Raw genomic sequence first — 22,254 nt, forward strand, 5'->3', positions numbered from 1 at the left:
AACTTAACACGCCAACGCAAAAACCATATTTCCCTTCTTTATAAAAGGAAGCTATAAAGATCTATCACTCACTGTGTGGTGTTTATTCCTACACTCTGCTTGATAACCTCTCTCCAAAGGACTAAATTATCAAGTTGACTACTACCAATACATTTTATTTCAAATGATAGGGGAAGTAAGAGGGGAGGCAAGTATACAACTATACTTCAATTAAAAAAAAGAATTAGCATTATTAGCGTGTCCTTTAGAAAAACGGAGGTAAATGGGAGAACAGTTGAGACTGAACAGAAAAATAGGGCATGTGGAAGAGTGGAACAGACGCTGCTAGGTTTTAATATTAGTCTTGCACAACAGACATCCCTGGCGGTCTAGTGGTCAGTGGTTAAGACTCCACGCTTCCACTGCAGGGGGCATGAGTTTGATCCCTGGTAGGGGAACTAAGATCCCGCATGATGCACAGCATGGCCCCAAAAAAACAATTTAAAATATATATATATAAATAAATAAATAAAATATACTTCAAAAAAATATTAGTCTTGCACAGCTATTTATTTAAAATTTTTTCAGTAGCTAAGATGTTAAGCTTAGTATGTCAATATATGGATGGAAACTAGACTTTTGGTGAGCTTGCAGTAGTATATACAGAAGTCTAATTATAATGTTGTACACATGAAACTCATATAATGTTATAAACCAAAGTAAAAAAAAAAGTCAATATAAAAATTTCCAGGGCTTCCCTGGTGGCGCAGTGGTTGAGTCCGCCTGCTGATGCAGGGGACACGGGTTCGTGCCCTGGTCCGGGAAGATCCCACATGCCGCGGAGCGGCTGGGCCCGTGAGCCATGGCCACTGAGCCTGCGCGTCCGGAGCCTGTGCTCCACAACGGGAGAGGTCACAACAGTGAGAGGCCCACGTACCGCCAAAAAAAAAAAAAAAAAAATCCAAATTTTTCGGGAATTGAAAGTTGGTTTCAATTTATTTCTAAAAGATTCAATTTTGTGTGGCAGAACTATTTAAACATTTAAAAGTAACTTTGTGAATGCTTACCCAGATGCACATGTGATATGCAAAACTATGAAATATTTATAAGAATGAAAGACAGGTCAAAAATAAAACTATAAATAATTTCTAATTATATCATTTAGAACAATTTATTTTTAGCCTTTTGGAGAAGTAAAAAATTAACACATGACTTTATCACTTCTTAAATTAGTTCAACACTCTTTTCCTATTACATTACTTTTGGGATGTCATTTTTCAGATAACATTTTTTTTTTTTTTTTTTGGTGCATATTCTTCATAATAAACCCAGGAGGGCCTGGTTTGGTAGCTCTCTTACATAGTTTGAAGCTGGTACACCTTTGGGCCTTTTTTCAAGAGATAACCTTGGTCATTTAGTGATCCAATAAAATTTTCAAAATCAGCTACCTGGAAGAAAATATCAAAAGAGTTAGCTCATTAAGTAATATACAAAAATATGATTTTTAGAATTAATCTCTCAAACAGTAATATACAATTGTCAAGTTTCGTATGCAAATAAAATTATTTGTACTTCTTACAGAAAAAACTGCCAACATATAAACCTTGGAATCTATAATGCCTAGCTAGTCAAAAATAACTCCAGTTTGCAGAGAATCTTTTATATTTGTTTTAGCTTAGCTTCAAAATAAAAATTAGACTAACTTTTGAAATTGAGTGAGCAATTTTCCATATAAACTGTTTTACATGTTTAAGGTGCTATTACGCCCATTTTCACTAAAACTTTTAAGTAGGTAGAGCAGGTGGAATCATGTCCATTTAACAAATGAAAAAACTGAGGTTCAACAATTTATAAGGATGACTTGCCCACAGGGATTGTCAGGATAACATGGAAACTGAGTCTTGTTATGATGATGTTTTCCCCTATCAAGATGTTGAAAACTCTTTAGTAGGTATGAATTTTAGATAAAAACTGTTTTTTTGATCCCACATGCCACGGAGCGGCTGGGCCCGTGAGCCATGGCCGCTGAACCTGTGCGTCCGGAGCCTGTGCTCCGCAAGGGGAGAGGCCACAACAGTGAGAGGCCCGCGTAACAAAAAAAAACTGTTTTTTTTAAGCTCTGAGCAGCTAATTTTATATCTTAAAGAAAACAAGCCTGTATTTTTAAGTACTCCAAAAACACCTATTCTGTTCTTTTAATCCAAATCTTTTGATATTTAAATGCTCTACTATATTAACAAAGGCCTCCTGAAATTATTATAAAAAGATTTACTAACTATCTGGTTTATCATACCTGAATGTTTAGCTCTTTGGCAATCTGCCGAAGTTGATGAAATTGAAATAAATTATTGTACGTTCTTTCAGCAATGTTGTTGAGAGCGGAAATAAATCTTTTTGCTGTTGACCTGTTGCTCATTCCAGAACCATGCTGGGATCGTTCAAAATCTAGGTTCCCAAATTCATCAGAGTAAGTTCCTAACATGCTTATGGGAGGGAAGAAAAACAAAGTTACCCAATGTGGCACAGCTAGAGAAATTTTTGTCCCAGGCCTCCAGGTTATAATAAGAAAAATGTGGAAGTAGCCCTGAGGCTCACGTAACAAAGATTTAAACATGTATATTTATTGAGTGGCCACTGTGTAATTCACTATGTATGAACAGTTTGGGGATAAAAATATTTTGGACAGTTACCACTTTTAAGAAACTCCCTGTATTTGCTAAGTGAAATGCATAAAAATACAAAGTTGATAGGCTACAATATAAATACCTGGAACATTCTTTTTGATTCATGAAAAAAGAAATTCTAAACATACTAAATTTAGGCTTTACTTGGTAAAGATGTGTTCCAGCTACTAGTGTAGCATTTGGCAAATAAAATGTGTGGAAAAATACTCTGGTAAATGAACTAGAAAGGTTCTGCTGAGTTGCAGTAATGATAGATATTAAAGGATATGCCTATTACTCCAGCTCTCTGCTGCTTTCCTTCTATTTTCACAGTATCATCAAGGAAAGAAATACGTACTTGACAGTAAATTTTAGCCAGAAGTCTGAAAGTACTAGTTAGACATACAATTAGCCAGCCCTGTTGGTGATTCCCTGCCTGAATTCTCTGCCTGTAAATGAGACATATGTAGTCTCACAGCCAGGCTCATAGGCAAAGATGTTATTTAATCAGGAATTAATTAATCAAATATAAATCAGTCACTTCCGAGGCAACAGGCTTATCATGGTGAACAAAATAGGTGCAATCCCTGCCTTTAAGGAGCTCACAGGAATGAGTTTAAAGGGTTTCTAAAAACACAGCTTCGTGCTTCCCTGGTGGCGCAGTGGTTGAGAGTCCGCCTGCCGATGCAGGGGACGTGGGTTCATGCCCCGGTGTGGGAAGATCCCACATGCCGCGGAGCGGCTGGGCCCATGAGCCATGGCCGCTGAGCCTGTGCTCCGCAACGGGAGAGGCCACAACAGTGAGAGGCCCGCGTACCGGAAAAAAAAAAACCAAAAACACACAGCTTCATTTTGTTCCCTGAATAGATAAGAGACCACATGAAAGAGAATAAACTGTACAAATAGGAATGAGTCATCCAAGATTGTAATAATTGATAAAACAATTTGATGAATGTGTGTTTCCCCTAGAAATATAGTATAATCTTATTTATGATTAACTACTTTACCATATAATTTACCATATACTTATTTCTCATAAAACAGTTATCACAAATGCTTTAGGCTACTATGTTAATTATAATAGCTAATATTTACCTTAATTATATTTATTTACCATGTGCTATCCTATTTAGTCCTTCCAGCAACCCTATGACTTAGGGACTATTCTTATTCCCATTTTATAGATGAAAAAACAAAGTCTTGGAAGGTTAAGTGACTTGCCAAAGTTACACAGCTAATGAGTGGCATATCTGTGATTTGAAGAAAAGTATGTAAAATATGAGTTACTTTCCTTAAATAGAAAAAACTCTCACAATGATCTCTTACCCTTTGAAGGTGGCTCTGTTCTCTTCTGCTTCCTAGTTTATTTCCAATTTTAGGAGAAAGCTTATGTGAACTGTTGCGCATAAATACGTGGTTTTTATAGCTATGTGCTCTGGTAATTGTGATGTATTGTCACAGTTTAGATTTTTCTTATTTAGGCTTCTGCTTCCCAGTTAAAATGTAATTTTACAGGTTCCAAACCATGTTAAGGGCAAACATTCAAAAGTTGAGGAGACAGAAACTCTGAACTGGGGACTTCCCTGGTGGTCTAGGGGGTAAGACTCTGTGCTTCCACTGCAGGGGGCACATGTTCCATCCCTGGTCAGGGAACTAAGATCCCGCATGCCACACAGTGCAGCCAAAAAACAAAACAAAAACAAAAGAAACTCTCAAACGGAAGATTTAATGAATGAAAAATGATTACTAAGATCAACCTTACCATTAATTCAGTACATTTACTGAGGGCCTACTGTGTGCTAGGCATCAGTCTGAGCCCTGGGAGTACAGTGGTAAATGCGACAGATAAGGTCCCTTCTCTCAGAGTTTACACTGAGAACAGAAAGCATGTTAAGTATCACAAAGCAGATAATTCACGACCTAGTCTCAACGTGTTTAACTGGGTCTTGATCTCTACCATGGAAATAATGCCAGGTAACTCCAATCATCTGGAATCAAACTAGCCTCTTTTTTTCCTGAAAATTTTTATGAAAGTTAATAAAAACTCAAGCAATTCAGGGAAACAAACTGGAAATCTCATGTGGGTGCTCTTTACACTTAACAATGAGAACTCTTTTTTCAGGAGCCCTGAAGAAAACTGACAGCCTGAAGCTAATTCAGTTTTACCAGCAAGGCAACTTGGAGAAGTAGAAACAAATACAAGTTCCACAAGGAAAAGCACATGTCAGCACTGTCTGACATGAGTATTCAGACATGCAGAACTATTCATAAATGAGCACTGTAGTATTTTTATTGAAAAGGCAATTAGAACATAAAATACCTTGCTTAAGTACAATGCTCAGATATGAGAACTAATCCATGGTGTCCACAGACCTTTGGATTTATTGTAGAGAAACACCAGCTTGGCTGCTTGAGGCAAAGTTTGGGGTCTGAGGCCTTGGGAAAGTGACAAAGGGTAAAGCCTCAAAAAACAAATGCTACAGGTGAAGGAGAGTGGCTGGGGTAGTCTGACCCTTGATTTGCTTGACTGCCAACAGTCTATGAAGTAGAAGCACATGACACTCTTCAGTAGAGCCAGGCACCAGAAAACCCAAAGAAAGGGCGAGAGAGCATTAAAAAGAAAAGAAAACCAGGAGTGGCAATCTTGGCTCCACTCCCAAAGGTGAAGCGCTTAAGGGTAGGATGCACAGAAAGAGAAAGATACACATACTCAAGATTGTGAGCAAAGAGGCAGCTTCTTGTCATTAAACGAGAAGTCCCTGTTGTTGGTGCTTGTTTTCAATTAGGAAAAAATTTCAGAATCCAAGATTTCTAGAATTTTGGTTGGGTTCAGTGACTTACTTTCCTAGTGAAAAAAGGATCTCTATTAGGACTCTCAGTTTCTTATTGGTCTCGTCTCCTAGGAAGTTAGACCTACTAGAAGTCAGGCAGGCAGCTGGTTTTTGTGGCCATTCCTTTACTTCATATGCTGGTACACTGAGCCCTGGCAGCATGTTGTATGAGAAAGTCTAGTAATTCCTATCTGTTTGTTTATAAATGATCAACTGGAGGGTCTCCAGCACAATGAAGCCAGCCTGGTAAAATTTTCACTTACAAGACCCCTCGAACCCTAGTACTGAGTCACGTAAAAGAGAAAATTGATGGTTCAAGTGCTGTGTGATGCTAAACCAGTAAGATATTAAGATATAGAGGGTAATATGTTAGGAATTGGTCGAAAGGGTTCGTAGTCATGAATTGTTAATAATTTTATTCATTATGAGGCAGTTAGCTACTCTGGGGTCAGCAATAAGAAATTAAAAGCTGTCAATCCCTTTTTTTTTTTTTTTTGGCTGCACCACACAACATGTGGGATCTTAGTTCCCTGACCAAGGATCGAACCTGCACCCCCTGCATTGGCAGCTTAGTCTTAACCACTGGACTACCAGGGAAGTCCCCAGAGAGGAGATCTTTAAAGTTGTCATCACAAGAAAATAAATTGTAACTGTGCAGTGATGAATGTTACCTAGACTTACTGTGGTGATCATTTCGATATACAAATATCACATATATATATAAAATCATTATGTTGTACACCTGAAACTAATAATGGTATATGTCAATTATATCTCAATTGAAAAAAAAAGGTACAGAACAGAGTAAGTTATATGCTATTTACAAGAAAGTAATGGGTGTCCTGGTAAAGAGGTAGGGTAGATGGTAAACAGGATGGAGGCAAGCCTTCTCAAAGTATGTTTTTGAATTGATTTTAGAACTACGTGAATGTATTACCCATTCAAAAAAACCTTTTTTTTTTTATGTAAAGATTATTTACACAGGAATATTTTAAACCAGTAAAGTACAATTTGTTCCGAGGAAAATAAGTGATTGAATGGGCTAAATAAAAATAATTTTGCTTGTCCCAGTTAAATATATAATTTGAGATGGAAAGATGACCGGTATTTCACTTAAAACAGCATTTAAAATGTAATCTTACCTATATTTCATAATTTCAACTATGTCCTCAGCATCTTCTTTGGTTGCTTCCTCTCTCAATTCCAACCTTGCTCGTGCCTGTGAAAGAAAACAACCATCTTCAGATAACAAAAGATAAATATATTTAACATTGATTGAGCAGGTATAGTATGTCTAAGTTTATTTCATTTATTCATTTTACACAAAACTTTTTTGGGAGGAGGGGCTGTAGTATGAAAAGTCACAATTTTAAAAAATTATCTGAAAACTTGAGTATGAAAATTATCACCCATTTTAAAATCATTGTTATCTACTACAATAGATTTTAGTAGATAAAAATTTTTTGAACATCTTTCTGAATGCTCATTCTAGAAGATCTGATTATGAAATAGACTTGCCTTGTACTTTCAGGAAATCATGCCTAACTAATTTGTTAAAACAACAAAGATGAGTTAATCAGATTCGAGGAGCAAAAAAGCTCAAACTCTGATCCAGCTAACTTTAACTGCCAGAGTTCTCTTAGCATTCCATAATTGTGAATAGATGTTACTGCCATTAGAAAAACAGGTACTTACAGACCTGTCGTATATAAAATCAAATACGCCTAAGATATTTGACACATTCCATGTTCCCATATGCTCACTTTTGAATCCCCAAATCCTTAGTTAACCTAAGCAATCTTCAAACTTCAAGAGTCTCCTAAGTGTCATTAAAGGAAAAAAAAACCCATTGCATAAGTAACTGGTCCTGCTTCGAAAAAAGGGGTTAAACTTTGATTGTTAAGTATATGACAACCCTTTAAAAAAAAATGTATCCACCCATTTCTAATGTCTCTCAGTGGGAAGAAAAGCAAATCATTCCACAGAAAATTGAGAGAAATCTTATTACCCTCTACTCCCTTTTTAAGCCAAAAGAATGTGAACTTAAACTCAAGGAACCTCTGTTAGACGAATCAAAGATTCCAGCTGCCTAGTAGTGATTGGTGAGCTATTTAACCGCTGGCTCTGTTTCCGGAGCTCAAGGTAAAAATCCTGAAGAATTTGAGTAGCTTCTGTGGATAGCCTTGGAGAGACATACTGCCGGGCATAACCAATGTACTTTCTCAATAGCTGGTGGGGAATTGGATCTATTGTTTCTCCAGGAACCACCTAAAGCATGATAAAAAGGCCCAAGATTACAAGGATAAGTAGCAAATAAAATCATTCTGCTAAAATAACTTGTTTAGATAAATAGACCAAATAAGCCAAACACTGTAGTTCTAGCTCTCGGTCTAGTTGACTTAGATTATTTCAACTGAACTTTATATAAACTCTAGTATTATAATATAAAAGGTATTTGCTATGGAAATTTACATACTACTGCTCTACAACAAGCAACACATTGAACTCTGGCATTCAAACAAAACTGAACTGAATGATTAAGGAGAAGAAACATACCTTTAGTCTTTCTGATAGTGGTTTATCAGAAACCACTTCAAGTATAGAAGTATTTGCATCTTGACTATTCATACGAGCTACTGTGGCACTGCTAACAGCTCTCTGCTTTCCAGCCCTTATTGCAATCACATGTTCAGAGAGTAAATGATCATGATCCTCATTTGGGGTGTCTAACAGGATAAAGACTAAATCAAATCTGGATAGTAGGGCACTCCCCATTCTAAAAGTGTGAAAGAAAGAAGAAACAGTGATTGGAATTAAAACAAACAGAAAACCTAGAAAACTGTTTACTCACTTGCTTACTAATCAAGTTCCAGGTAGAACTTAAAAAAAGAAAATGAAGCTTTAGGTTAAAGAAACAAACAATAGCTTCTGGATTCAATATACCCACCAACTCCAGAGACACACCAGGTCACATGTGCACAGCCTTATATGTACCTATATCGGTATGTTGAGGACGCAGTCTTATCTCACACCATCAAAACCACTAAATTCTTCTCTATTATTACAGCAAATAATATCACTCCCTATGATTTAGGATCATTGAACTTGTAAGCTAGAATGCTACATGATACATCAAAGGTTATCTGGATGAGTAGTTCTTAATCTTTTATATTTCCTGTCTCACCAAAACATTGAGTCTCTCAAAGTACCTACGCTCATTTAGAAGCAAAAATACCACTTTTTCTTAAAGGGGCATTTATATGTCTACTAATCATTATAGTAAAAGTGCTGTGTTTTACTTAGTCATTTCTAAATCTACCAACCAGATAACTCCTTTATTTGAGACCAACAAACTGAAATCCAGAGAGGTTAAAGAAATGGATCAACATCCTAGTGGTACCACTAAAAACCAGAATCCAAGTTCCCTGGATCCTTGTTCAATAAGATCTTTCTGATCTTTCCAATACAGGACTTTGTCATTTTACTAAGAAACTCTAACAGATGGCTTTTTTGGTGGTGGTAGTACAGAAATACCCAGAATCTCAAAGTACAATTGTGTTTTTTACTATGTACCATTCCTACAATAAAAGTATTTATTATTAAAGATTAGAAAATTAGCTTTTTGTTTCCCACTAGAATTTAAAGTTCCAATTTTTCACATGAGGCATCTTTTTGTCTTCTTCTCACTTATGCATCACTTGAGTCTATTTTCCCCTCCCCATACATTTTGTCCAACCTGTACAGAACAAATGAGAAGAGAAAGCATACGCACATCCAGATATAAACATTGGTTTTGGAAAAAAGTGGGATCCACATATACAGATAAGTGTGTAATGTGCTCCTGTCAGTTAACCATAAAGCACAGACATGTTCCCCTATCACAGTACATACAAAGCTACCTTCATTCTCCTAATTGCTGCTTTCCACAGTACAGTCTTATTATATAGTTTAAGCACTTCCTTATCAATGGGGGCACTTCAAGTTATTTCCAATCTTTGACAGTGATAAACAATGCCATAGGACCCACCCTGTCAACATATCTTTGTGCACTCTTGTGCCTACTTCTGTGAGTAGAATTCCTAAAAGAATTGGCTGGAACAGAATATACATTTAAAATAGTGATCAACATGTCAAGCTGCCCTTCAAAATGCTAAACTATGTATGTGAGAACACATTTTGCCACCCCATTGCCAATAATGATTAATATTTAAAATATCTGCCAATCTGGTAGATGTCAATAGCACTTCATTGTTTTATTATTTTATTTTATTTTGGGATTGCCGTGTGGCATGCAGGATCTTAGTTCCCTGATAAGGGATCGAACCCATGCCCCCTGCATTGGGAGCGTGGAGTTTTAACCACTGGACTGCCAGGGAGGTCCCAGCACTTCACTGTTATAACGTGCAGTGTTCTAACACATTCTTGTCCATTTATTGGAAACTTGCAACTTCTGTGAACTCTCCATTTATGTCCTCAGTTAACTTCTTCATATCTATAGGCAGTCAATATATTAAAGTATAAAATTTGAAGAGGCTTACTTTAAATTCTCAGAAACTGTTTTGGCTTTATTGTAGTGTCCTCCTACTGGATTAGCAGCAGCAATAATAGAAGTTCTTGCAGGAAGGCTGCAAACTACGCCAGCCTTAGCGAGACTAATACATTGCTGTTCCATGGCTTCTAACAAGGCTTGATGTTGATTCCCCATCTTATCAAATTCATCTATTCCACAGATACCTACAACCACAGTAAAATAATTCAGACAAAAAATATTCCTTTCGTCAAGTTTCAAACCTGACAAGATAGAAATTATTCCACAATAAAGCATATTTCCATTAGTTTCCAACAGTTAAAATTATAAAATGTCATACAGTACAAACTTAGTGCTTGTTTTACAGCAAATAAAATATTTATCTTATTTAACTGTTATATAATATTTACTCATTTAGCATTTTCCTTAGGCAAGGCACTACGTTGTGAGGGTTACAAAAATGAAGATATGAGAGTGACCCTCAAAAAGCTTAAAGGCTTAAATTTGAACAGATAAGATATATACACATTTAAGATAGTATATTTTAACAACTATAATATATATGCATAATCATATGAATTTTCTGGGGGTGGGGTGGAGTTAAAAGAGGAAGGGGAATCTGGAAAGGTTTCAAGAAAAAGGTGCTATGTGAGCTGGGTCCTTTGGAAACAGTGGACAACATGATTTGGGAAGGAACACAAACCCTCTAAAGTCAGAAGTCTAGAATGCGGTTCTCAGCAATGCCAGGTGTTGACTGTGCAACTGTAGAGTTAACTGTACACTTAACCTCTTTAAACATCATATGAAGACCCCACTGAATGGGGAGGATTGGCAGTAAGGAATATGTTTTTAGATTCCACCTGTAAGTGATCATACGATAAGTCTCTTTGTCTGACTTATGTCACTTAGTATGATCGTACCTAGGTCCATCCTAGATAAAACATTTTATGTGCCAGGTGTATTACATCTAAACCACAGGTTACTGGAGGCCCTCTAACATTACCTTGTAATATTTTTCCTCCCGTCCTCCCCATACCATAAGCAATTTGGTGGTCATGTCCTGAGGGCTTTGCTATGGTTAAATGTCTCTATATCTACTCTATGATCAGTCAGTCCAGGACTCTCTGGAATTGATGGTATTATTGGAAATTCTCAATATTACTAGCACAGTTCCTCAGAGGTGTGGACAGGATAGGAACAAAGTCAGGCTACCTCTTTGCCACTTTTCAAAGTTTAAAGCAGGAGCTGGCAAACTTTTCCTATAAACGGGCAGATGAAATTTTTTATGTTTTGTGGGCCACATATAGTCTGTCACATATTCTTGGGTTTTTGTTTGTCCTTTACAATCCTTTAAAATAGCTTGTGGACTACACTAAAATAGGCTGAAGGGTAGGTTGACCTGTGGACTAAACTTTGCCAACTCCTGGTTTTAAAGCATAAAGTTTAAGTTGTGAAAATTTTACTCTTTTTCTTGTTTGGCTATATTGGTATATCTTGTTGCTTTTTTTTCCAAACAATTTTTTGGTCATTTCTTTAGATATTGAAGAAGGGAAATATTATAAAACAGCTCTATTTCTCGTTTTTTCCCCTGAAAGTCTTCAGTAAAGATTTTAGTAGGATCCTAGTTATTATTTAGTAGGATTTTATTTGTTTCTACAATCTGGTCTCTGCTGACTAATATTCTTTTGTATTTTAACAGTGATATTTTTACCATCATAGTGCTTGGCTCATCTACATAGATTTGAAAGAGAAGGCCATTGGCTTTTTTTTTTTTTTTTTTTACTTTATTTACTTTATTTTATTATTTTTTGGCTGCGTTGGGTCTTCATTGCTGCATGCAGGCTTTTTTCTGGTTGCAGCAAGCGGGGGCTACTCTTCGTTGCAGTGCACGGGCTTCTCATTGCAGTGGCTTCTCTTGTTGCGGAGCACGGGCTCTAGGAGCGCAGGCTTCAGTAGTTGTGGCTCACAGGCTCTAGAGCGCAGTCTCAGTAGTTGTGGTGCATGGGCTTAGTTGCTCCGTGGCATGTGGGATCTTCCTGGACCAGGGCTCAAAGCCGTGTCCCCTGCATTGGCAGGTGGATTCTTAACCACTGCGCCACCAGGGAAGCCCCAGCTATGGACTTTTAACACTGTGCATCTTAAATCACATTAGCTATATGCACAGCTAAACCCTGTATCACCTTCAACTTCTATTTAATGGAAAGTCTGACAGCTTAACAATGAGTAACCTCTTCTTATTTATTACTTTCTTCACCTGGTAACCTAGCAAAAATACTGTCACTTCTAATGAGCTATATAATAGCCAGATGTGTTTGTTGAATTTATGCATTCATCAAATATTTACTGAATGCTTTTTATATATCAATACTATGTTCTAGGCATGCGGGATATAACACTGCAAAGACAATATTCTCTGTCCTTGTGAAGGTTACATTCTATTCAGTGTTGGGAGGCAGACAATAAAAAAAAGTAGACCATATGGTATATTAGAAGGTAAGAAATGCTCTGGAAAGAAAGGTAGAGTAGGGTAGGAGAACAGGGTCTGCTGGTGGTGGTGGGGGGTGGTTACAGTGTAAAATGTGGTATTAAGGGAAGGCCTCACTGGGGTCAGGACTTTTGAACAAAACTTTGAAGGAGGAAAGAAAATAAGCCTTGCAGACTATCTGGGGTAAAAAGGTTCCAAAGTACAAAGGCTGTGATGCAGGAATGTGATGTGCCTGGAGTGCTGGTGGTATTCAAGGTATAGCAAGGAGGCCAGTGTAGCTGGGGAAGAGGAAATAAGAGGAAAGTAGCAGGTAACAAGGCAAAAGAGGTGATTAAAGGATGCCTGGGCCACTATCAAACTTGGGCTTTCACTGTGTGACATGGGAAGGCACTGGAGGGTTTTGAACAGAAGAATAATGTGATCTAGGTTTTAATGGGATTGCTCTGCCTTGTTAAAAACAATAGGAAGGGCAACGGTGGTCACAGGCATGTCAACTAGGAGATCACAGTAATAATCCATGTGAGAGATGATGGTGTCTTGGATTGGGGTAGCAGCAGTGGAGAGGTGGTTGGATACTGGTTGTATCTGGAAGGCAGAGCCAACAAGATTTGCTGACAGGCTGGATGCGAGGTATGAGAAAAAGTCAAGAATGTCTTCACGTTTTCTGATATGAGCAAATAAAAGGATGGAAGTGTCATTTACTAAGATGGGAAAAACTGTAAGAAGAATAGGTTGAAGGGGAAGATCAAGATTTTGGTTTTGGACACGCTAAGTTTGAGAAAGCTGTAGAGATACTGCATAAGCAAGGGGAAATATGTGCCTGGAGTTCAAGGGGGAGGAAACATAAATTTGGAAAATTTCAGGATATACGTAGGTAAAGAGCCATGAAGCTAGATAAGATCATCAAGAAGGTAAGTACGGACTGAGAAGAAAATAGTACAGAAACTAAGTTATCCTGAGGAGCCAACCAGTTAAGACGCTGGGGAGACGAAAAACAAGTAAAGACTGAGACTGAACAGTGAATAAAAGTAAGAAGAAAACCAGAAGAGTGCAGTGTCCTTGAAACCAAGGAGATACAGTATTCATTGAGACAGCAGTGATCAGCTGTGTCAAACATGGCTGACAGGTACTGGATTTAGAAATGTGATGTCACTGGCAAACTGGAAGGAATGAATGACCTCAGCTGGACTGGAACCTGGACACTGCCTGATACTTGCACAGGAATATGTTTTCCCAATAGGGTTAAAGCATCACAAAGAGAAATTTAGGTAGCAAAGCCCAACTGGCAATCTCTTCCTGCTGAGCCTTCCAACTAGATTTCTTATAAACTATCCATCATATCCTGAAAAGACAAACAAACAAACAAAATGATGAGATGTGTATTTCTAGTTTTCCTGGCACTCATTCTCAACTCACTGGTTGGGACGGTGCTGTCCAAATGACTCTTGGAACAGACTGTAAAGAAATTAATTGAAAAGGAAAAGCTTAAAAAAAGAAAGCCCCAAAACTATTATTTGCTTTGGCCTCTTACCTTGATCACCAAGTACCAGGGCACCAGCTTCCAAAGCAAAATCTCCAGAGGAACTATCTTTTGAAAGAGTTACAGTCAAACCAGAGGTGGTTGTGGTATTACCACAAACATACACGCCACGTGGAGCAACACTGCACACTGCCTAATGAAACAAAGAGTTTAAGAGAATCAACCAAAGTAAAAGAGAAATAATAGCTATAGTAGTTGCTCACAAATATTAGCTGTATGCCAGGTATTCTTCTAAGAGCTTTACTGTACAATCTTCACCACCACAGTAAGACGAAGGTAACACTCCTGTTACTGATGTAGAAACTAAGGTCTGAAGAGAGTAACTTACACAGCTATGAAGGTGTGACGTCAGGATTCAATCAAACCCAGGCAACCTGATTCTGAAGTCTGTGGTCATGTGAATACTCTACACAATTCCATTTTATGCTTCATTTTCAAGTTCAAATAGCGAAAATGTAAGTACAAGTTTAGTTTCAGAGACTCCAATGCTTCTTTAAACATCAGGTAATAGAATGGCTCAATAGTGCTCACCTTCTGAGTAAATAAGATACAGCACGACAGAAAAGTAGTTAAATGACACAACAGCTAAAAGCATGGATCTCTGGAGTCAGGCAGACCTGTTTAAATCCTGGCTCTACCATGCATCTACTGGTGTGCTGCTCTTGAACCTCTCAGAGCCTCAGCTTCCCTATATTTTATCAATACTGCCTTGAGGAATAAATGAGATCGTATATGCAAGGCACTTAACCCGGTACCTGGCATACAATACATGCCCCGTGCAAGGCCGCTGTACACAGCTGTGCACCCCACAACCTTAGGAGACGGCACTTACACTGCTATCTATGTCAATAGTGTGCTCTGGACTTGCGTAGCACACAACCCAAGTGATGCTTCGGTGCTTAGCTAAATAAATGGTAGCTATCATTATTTTTGTTACTTGTAATTCCTTAGCTGTTAGTTTGAGAGTATGATGGCTTGCTAAATGGTCAAAGGAAAACATAATTTAAACATATAAACAACTCATAACTGTTAGTGTTAGCCTAATTTTTAAAAACCTTGGCTTAGTGGGGCTAGCAGACTTACATGCAATTCAGATCCCCACATGCACTTTTACGTGCATATTCTACCTAAGTATATACTGTTTTCATTTTTACTATCAACTCTGTTTCACCTATAACTGGGTACCCTGTGCCTCAGTTGTCAGGCTTATAGCATGGGTTCAGAACAGAATTAAAAAAAAAGTTGACCCAACTGGCCAAAATGAACAAAACTGGGAAACACAGGATTAAATAAATATCAGATTAGGAATTAAAATGATAACTGATTTAACACTCAGCCATAGGTAATAAATAATGACTCTGACATGAAGGACAGTAGGTTTATAATACAATGAGATCAAGAGTTTTCAATCCTGGATGCACTTCAGAATCACCTGTGTTTATAAACATGTAGATGCTAGGACCCTAACCCAGAGATTCTTAATTCTTAATACTGGGGAAGGCCACGGTATTTTCGAAAAGCTCCAAAGGTGACAGTGATATGCATTGCTGGCTTACCAGGTGTCACTCCAAGGAAACCAGAAGCACTCCAACCAGCTGCATCTTCTAGGGCCAGCATAAGCCCTGGAGGGGAGAACTACTAGGCTCTGATTGGCACAGCCAAAATCATCTTGGGGACCAACAACAGACTGGTCATAGAAGTTTCCTTGTTTTAGACTCAGAAAGAAGCAGTGGAGGTGGATAGGCCAGATCTCTTACCTTTATCAGACTATTCTTAAAGCCCAATACAGTGTTTATGTAGCTGTATGAAGAGATAATGGGTTACCCTGCTTTACTTTCTTGAACTATTCTTTTCATAGGTGAGGTCACAACAACAAAGACTAGCAAAGCAATGCTAGATACAAAAAAAGGGGGTTAGGAAAATGGTTAATATTTCACAATAGTTGACATCTTAACAGAGCAGCATGCTTGTGCAGCCTGAGTGACAGGAGACTGGCTCTATTTGAAAGGATGGCCAGATACAAGTTATATATTACTCACACAAACCCCAACTCACTCACACTACGTGACAAATAATACCCTCTGGAACACAAACACTGCATGTTTTAAGAAAATTCACTTGTGAATTATTCATGCATTTTATAAGCAAAAGGTCAAATACTAAATGTCTGATTTTCCTACCTGTAGCATCTGACTCTTTCCTAAGCCTGGGTCTCCAACAATAAGGACATGTGGGTCTCCTCGAATTGGAATTCTGTTTTTGTCATCTGCATATTTCTGGCTTCCTCCAAAGAGTGCTAACGCCAAACCTGCTTTAACAAGCTCAGATGTGAAAGAAGAGAGAGAAAAAACAAAAACAAGTGAGAAAAACATAAAGATGACTAGCAAAAGGGGTGTTCCTCTGATGTTTACAAAATTTGTGTGTGGATTCTTTTTTTTAAAGCATGATTGAACTCTGTTTTTTTTCTTTTCCTAAGAAAAGTAAGTCTAAAAATACAAACTTCTTTAATGTAGATGATTAAAAAGCTTAAATTAGAAAGCATATAAAATCAGGTATCTTAAAAGTCACTGAGTGAAGACATACCTTGCCAGGCATTGACTCCGTTCCACAAAACTGAGAAACCTTTGTTAGTTTCTGCTTTAACATTTACACTGTCCAGAGTCACTTTAAAAAAAGACCATTCCTATTAACTCTAATTGGTAAGCAGCTCTGTCTTACAAGGGACTGTAGTTTATCTCTCATATCATCCATTTATGGAGAATAATGATTCATATTAAAATATAAGGGACCTCCTTGGTGGCGCAGTGGTTAAGAATCCGCCTGCCAATGCAGGGGACACAGGTTTGAACCCTGGTCCGGGAAGATCCCACAGGCTAAGGAGCAACTAAGCGTGTGCACCACAACTACTGAGCCTGCATTCCAGAGCCGGCAAGCAACAACTACTGAGCCCACGTGCCACAACTACTGAAGTCCGCGCACCTAGAGCCCATGCTCTGCAACAGGAGAAGCCACCGCAATGAGAAGACTGCGCACGGCAACAAAGAGTAGCCCCCGCTCACCACAACTGGAGAAAAGCCCATGCACACCAATGAAGACCCAACGGAGCCAAAAATTAATTAATTAATTAAAAAAATACTAAACTTAATTGCTTTAAATAAATAAATAAAAAGAAAATATGAATAACTGGCCAACAGAAATGACTATTTTTTGTGAAATCTCTATATACTATTTTTGCCAAATTTATGTATTTTTGAGCAAAGATGAAGTAAAATACTTACTTCATGACCAAAAATGACAGGGCAAAGCGAGCTGAAAAACAGAATATGACTTATAAATTCTAACTTACATTTCAGTGATACACTAGAAGATCTACTTTACAATTTGCTTAACTTGCTTTATTTAGCATCAAAAGAAAATAGTAAAAAATAAAAAATTTACATCTCCTCAAACAACTCAAGAAATTTTATTCTAACAGTAAATTTATCAAAATTCTTGGTTAATCTATAAAGGGAAGAATGTTTTAAAAAGTGTGCCTGTGTAAGGGAGACAGGACACTTGTAAAGCATTTATATTACTAGCCTTTAAAATGCATCATAGGGACTTCCCTAGCGGTCCAGTGGTTAAGACTCCGCGCTGCCAATGTAGGGGGCGAGAGTTCTACCCCTGGTCATGTAACTAAGATCCCTCATGCCACACGGAGCGCCACAAAAAAAAAAAAAAGATCATAATCATGGTCTTCTACTTTTAGGCTTTAGGATACCAAATTACATTCTATTTTACATGAATAGACATCTTTAGATCTGTGCAGCCAAGTCACTGAAAGAAGGAGACTAAAGGGTCAACTGAGTACATAATAAAGGGATAAAATTTCATTTTTTCAGTTCAAAGAATCAGAATAAATAAGGCCATATATGAATATATAAAGTATTATGTTGAATATAAAGAAGTAGTTCCCATTTATCAAATACATAAACAGGAACAAAAAGGACAGGGAGGAAGAGATATAATCAGAGTTAACTATGAATCATTATCCCTGTTAATGCATGTCAACACAGAAGTTGGTGCCCTGCCACTTCCCCTTGGCAATCATTGTTCAGCGTGCTCCTGCATGATCACTGCTGGCCTCTTACCAAGCACCTGCACCTGTCTGCCAAAGGGCTTTCTGTGGCCGCAGAAGTATCATCAGCAGGCAGGCTGGGCAGGCCAGAAGTGCTCGGGTGTCTAATATTCTCAGGAGCAGCCCCAAATCTAGGCCCTTAGATGGAAAAATACTGAGGCTAGCTCTACAGTCAAGTGTCCCAGAGGCCTCAGAAGGATTAAGCCCTTATTAAGCCTCCATTAAGGTACCATACACTAACTGCCCTCCCCTCTCTGTCTCACTTCCTCATGCCCCTCCCAGTATTTCTGGGGATCGCCTCCCAAAGAAACTACATTTATGCAAATCATTGCTTCTGAAGGAACCTAAACTGAAACAGCCTTCTATTGTCTTCTCCATTCTCTTTTCATAGGCCTCAATTTGTTAATCTAGCAAGGGTTGACAACATTTTTCCTAAAGGGCCAGAAAGTAAATAGTTTCAGTCTTACTGTCTGGGTCACAACTACCCAACTTTTGTCAAAGCCAACAATGAATAATTTGTAAATAAATGGGTGGGGCTGTGCTCTAATAAAAATTTTATTTACCAAAACAAGCAGCCTGCCTAGTTTGCCAACCCCTGCAAGATTCACAAATGGAGGACCATGAAAAATTCAAGTTTTGATGTTGGAATCACAAACTTAGAACTAAAAGGTAAAAGCAAACTGGAGGAAGGAAACCCAGGTTTTTCATACTAACTTATCTTCCTTAAGTATGACAGAAGAAGGACCACTGCAAATGTTCATTTTTATTTATAACTGGTAAGAGGTACCAATCAAAGAGGTGTTTTGGTCCTCAACCAGGGTGTTCCTTGGTCACCTGCTACAGACCACTCACCACTCCAACATTTACTACCAGAACACATCACCACCCTAGCTCATCCTAGGTTTGGAGGGCCATCTATTCAAAGGACATCTCTGAGGGTTTAAAGACAAAGAACCCCTGAGGAACTCTATACTTTTCCCAGCTTTCTAATTAACATATTAAAGGAAAAAAGAGTAGTTTTAGGCTCTTAGTTAGGGCCAGTGACAAGCCCTTAGCTAGGGACAGTGTCACTGCCTTAGTTAGGAGTAGTTTTAGGCACTTAGATAGGAACAGTGACAAGCTGTCCCTTAGATAGGGACAGTGACAAACTTCTCCTACAGCCCAAAGCCTAGGTGAAGAGAAAAGCGTGACAAGATCAATTTTTCTAATACAATGCACTTCAAAACCTCAGTTCTTTACCTCTGTTTGGCACAGCTACTATTCGGTCTCTCTCATTTTCTCCTATTTCTTCAAAATTATCCAAAAATTTGTCAAAATATTTCAAAATAACAGCACATTGTGTTAATTACGTTAAGTACATCATGAAATCTCATTTAATCTTCAGAACAACATTCTGAGGCAGGTATTATTATTTCTACTTTAAGAAGATAAAAATGAAGGAGAAATTAACATGCCCCAGATCACATTGGAAGTGGCTGAAGCAAGATTCTAACGCAGGTTTATCTTCTAGAAAAGGCTCGTTATCACTAAAGCAAAAACGCCTCTACACTGCTTCTTCTCTACTGCAGGACAGTAACACGGAAATAAAAAAATATTCTGAAATACTTATCAATAGTAAGTGACTTCGATGTGAATCTATTTCTTGCTTTTTAAAAGTAAACAAACAACCCCCTACATACAAGTAGTTGAAATGACTCTGTAATTCACTGTCCCCGTGACTCTTCCGTCGAGTAACCAGACTGTGTGATATAGTAAATTTTCCTTATTGTTTCAACTAGAGATCAGCAAACTTATCTGTAAAGGTACAGACACATAAATATCTGTGAGCCATTCTCTATCACATCTACTCAACTCTGCCCCTGTAGCTCAAAAGCAGTCAGATGCTATGTAAATGGACAAGTGTGGCTGTGTTCCAATAAAAGTTTACTTACGGATAGCAAAATCTGAACTTCATGTAGTTTTGTGTGTCATGAAATATTCTTTTAATTTTTTTCAGCTATGAAAAAATGTAAAAACCACTCAGCTTACGGGCTGTACAAAGATGGGTGATCAGCTGGATTATACCTCTTCCACCCTGTCCTTTTTGTGTGTTCCTATCTATACAATTGACAAATGTAAAATACTTCTTTATATTCAACATAATACTTCATATATTCATATATGGCCTTATTTATTCTGATTCTTTGAACTGAACTGAAAAAAATGAAATTTTATCCCTTCTTTAAATATTATGTACGCAGTTCACCCTTTAAGTCTCCTTCTTTCAATGACTTGGCTGCACAGGTCTAAAGATGTCTAATGAATTGTAATTTGCAAACACTTTGACTAGTTTTCAGTTACTGATAGCCAAGAGCACCCCCAACATGCACATGATAAAATAAAACTTGAGATAACCTCATACATACTTGACAATGAGTTTAAACAGGTTTTCTTCAGATTGAATCTCCTGGATGGCATAAAGGTCCTTAAGTGAGAACTCCATCAACGTTCCATGCTTACACCCATCCTCGGAAGCCTTTGTTTTCTGTCCTTTGCTATTGCTAACAGAATTTGCTTCAATGTACAAAAGGAACATGCATTTGTCGTTCTTATTTCGAGAACCTGTAAATTTCAAAGTATGATATACAATAATTGGTATTTTCATTTTCCCTACAAAGATTGAAGTAGACTGTAAAAGAAAGGCATGGTGAGCTATAAATAAACCTTTATTTTAGAGGAAAAGTTTCACCTATATAAGAATCAAGTTCTTTAAATTAATGGAAATTCAGAAGTATCTTAAAAAGGGAAAAGAGGAATGCTGACAAACTACTGAGGGACAACAGAATTGAGGAAAGTTATACCACACCTTCCTCAGCATTTGAGACTTTGACAACTCCAGTGATAGTCACTGTGTCTCCTGGGACACAGCTATCCACAAGATCGTGAACAAGCTCACATTCTATTGTTCGTGGAATCCGACCTGCTTCTCGCTGATCATCAGACATCAACTCCTGGATTCTAAAAAGTTAAACAATTTTCAGTCAGTACATATACTGACTTTGGGTTATTTTGCCAACATATTAACTATTCAGGGTCCACATGGTGCTGAGCTAGATAAAGGGCAGTTAGTTTAAAAAAAAAAGAGAAAAGGTTCAATGGTATATCTAAAACTACTTCAGCCATTTCCAATTAAAGATGGCAGAGGGACTTCCCTGGTGGTCCAGTGGCTAAGACTCCACGCTCGCAATGCAGGGGGCCTGGGTTCGATCCCTGGTCAGGGAACTAGGTCCCACATGCTGCAACTAAGAGTTCGCAGGCCGCAACTAAGACCCGGCACAGCCAAATAAATACCTAAATAAATATATTTTTTAAAAAAAGATGGCAGAATGGGTACATGCATTTGCCTACCTTCCCTCTAAAGTTTCCACCAAAATAACAGTCACTAAAAGAGTGAAGAGAAGTTTTGGGGCATGCAGAGGTGCCATCAACAAATAAGAGATATTAATGAAACTTTATAAAACAGCAAATGGGAAAGTATTGATGGATAAAATCAAATGAATTCCAGAATACACACAGGAAAAATTTACAAGGGTACAAGAGAAGTGGGAGCCAATGTTCTCAGCCCTAGAGAGGCTTCTAAGTTGGAGGTGGCAGGAATGGCGAGTGGGAGCAGATGGCTGAAACAAAACAGGATAATCAACTGAAAGACAAGTCGCAGAATAGCTGTTCAGAAATTATTCGGAAGGTGGGTGCATAGGTGGGTAGAAGAAGAAGGAGAGCATCCCAGGAAAGCCATTAGGCTTCCCCACCTGGCAAAAACCAGAGCACTGTTTTAAGAAAACAGAGGCATCTACTCTATGAGGGGAACTAAGGTGTCCAGAGAGGATATCAGAGCTCCAGCATAAGCCTCCTCATTCTGGCATTTGAGGAGCCCAAGCCAAATTCAAAAACACATTCATAAAGCAAGATCTGGTCGTCAAAACCCTACCCTCTATCTAGGGATGAGGCTTTTTGAAGAAAAACTCCTACCTAAAAAATAGCAAAGGAAACCTATCTTACCTACTCCAAATAATTTCTCATTCCTCATCAGATATTTGAGGATGAAATGGCAATAATTAAAGAAGGAGAAAAG

General features: G+C 38.0%; 1 protein-coding gene across 4 annotated transcripts in view; it reads right to left on the reverse strand.

Annotated features, from left to right (window-relative positions):
* Window positions 1-1,252: 1,252 nt before the first annotated feature.
* MCM8 (minichromosome maintenance 8 homologous recombination repair factor) overlaps window positions 1,253-22,254 on the reverse strand; it is a gene marked incomplete at its 5' end in the record, with an annotated part of 34,714 nt that continues 13,712 nt past the window's right edge. For 2 of the 4 annotated variants that reach the window (XM_079718334.1, XM_079718332.1), the window contains 11 exons: window positions 1,253-1,427; window positions 2,273-2,462; window positions 6,616-6,692; window positions 7,532-7,741; window positions 8,030-8,249; window positions 10,012-10,207; window positions 14,018-14,159; window positions 16,207-16,347; window positions 17,305-17,335; window positions 20,549-20,744; window positions 20,989-21,140. In XM_079718334.1, the coding sequence (XP_079574460.1) occupies window positions 1,335-1,427; window positions 2,273-2,462; window positions 6,616-6,692; window positions 7,532-7,741; window positions 8,030-8,249; window positions 10,012-10,207; window positions 14,018-14,159; window positions 16,207-16,347; window positions 17,305-17,335; window positions 20,549-20,744; window positions 20,989-21,140 (1,648 nt within the window). In that variant the 3' untranslated portion in view covers window positions 1,253-1,334. The remainder of the gene's footprint in view (window positions 1,428-2,272; window positions 2,463-6,615; window positions 6,693-7,531; window positions 7,742-8,029; window positions 8,250-10,011; window positions 10,208-14,017; window positions 14,160-16,206; window positions 16,348-17,304; window positions 17,336-20,548; window positions 20,745-20,988; window positions 21,141-22,254) is intronic. The other 2 variants (XM_079718333.1, XM_079718335.1) reach the window with 2 other exon arrangements.

The sequence above is a fragment of the Hyperoodon ampullatus genome (genome assembly GCF_949752795.1).
Source record: "Hyperoodon ampullatus genome assembly, chromosome: 14".
In the NCBI taxonomy this organism is placed as follows: Eukaryota; Metazoa; Chordata; class Mammalia; order Artiodactyla; family Ziphiidae; genus Hyperoodon; species Hyperoodon ampullatus.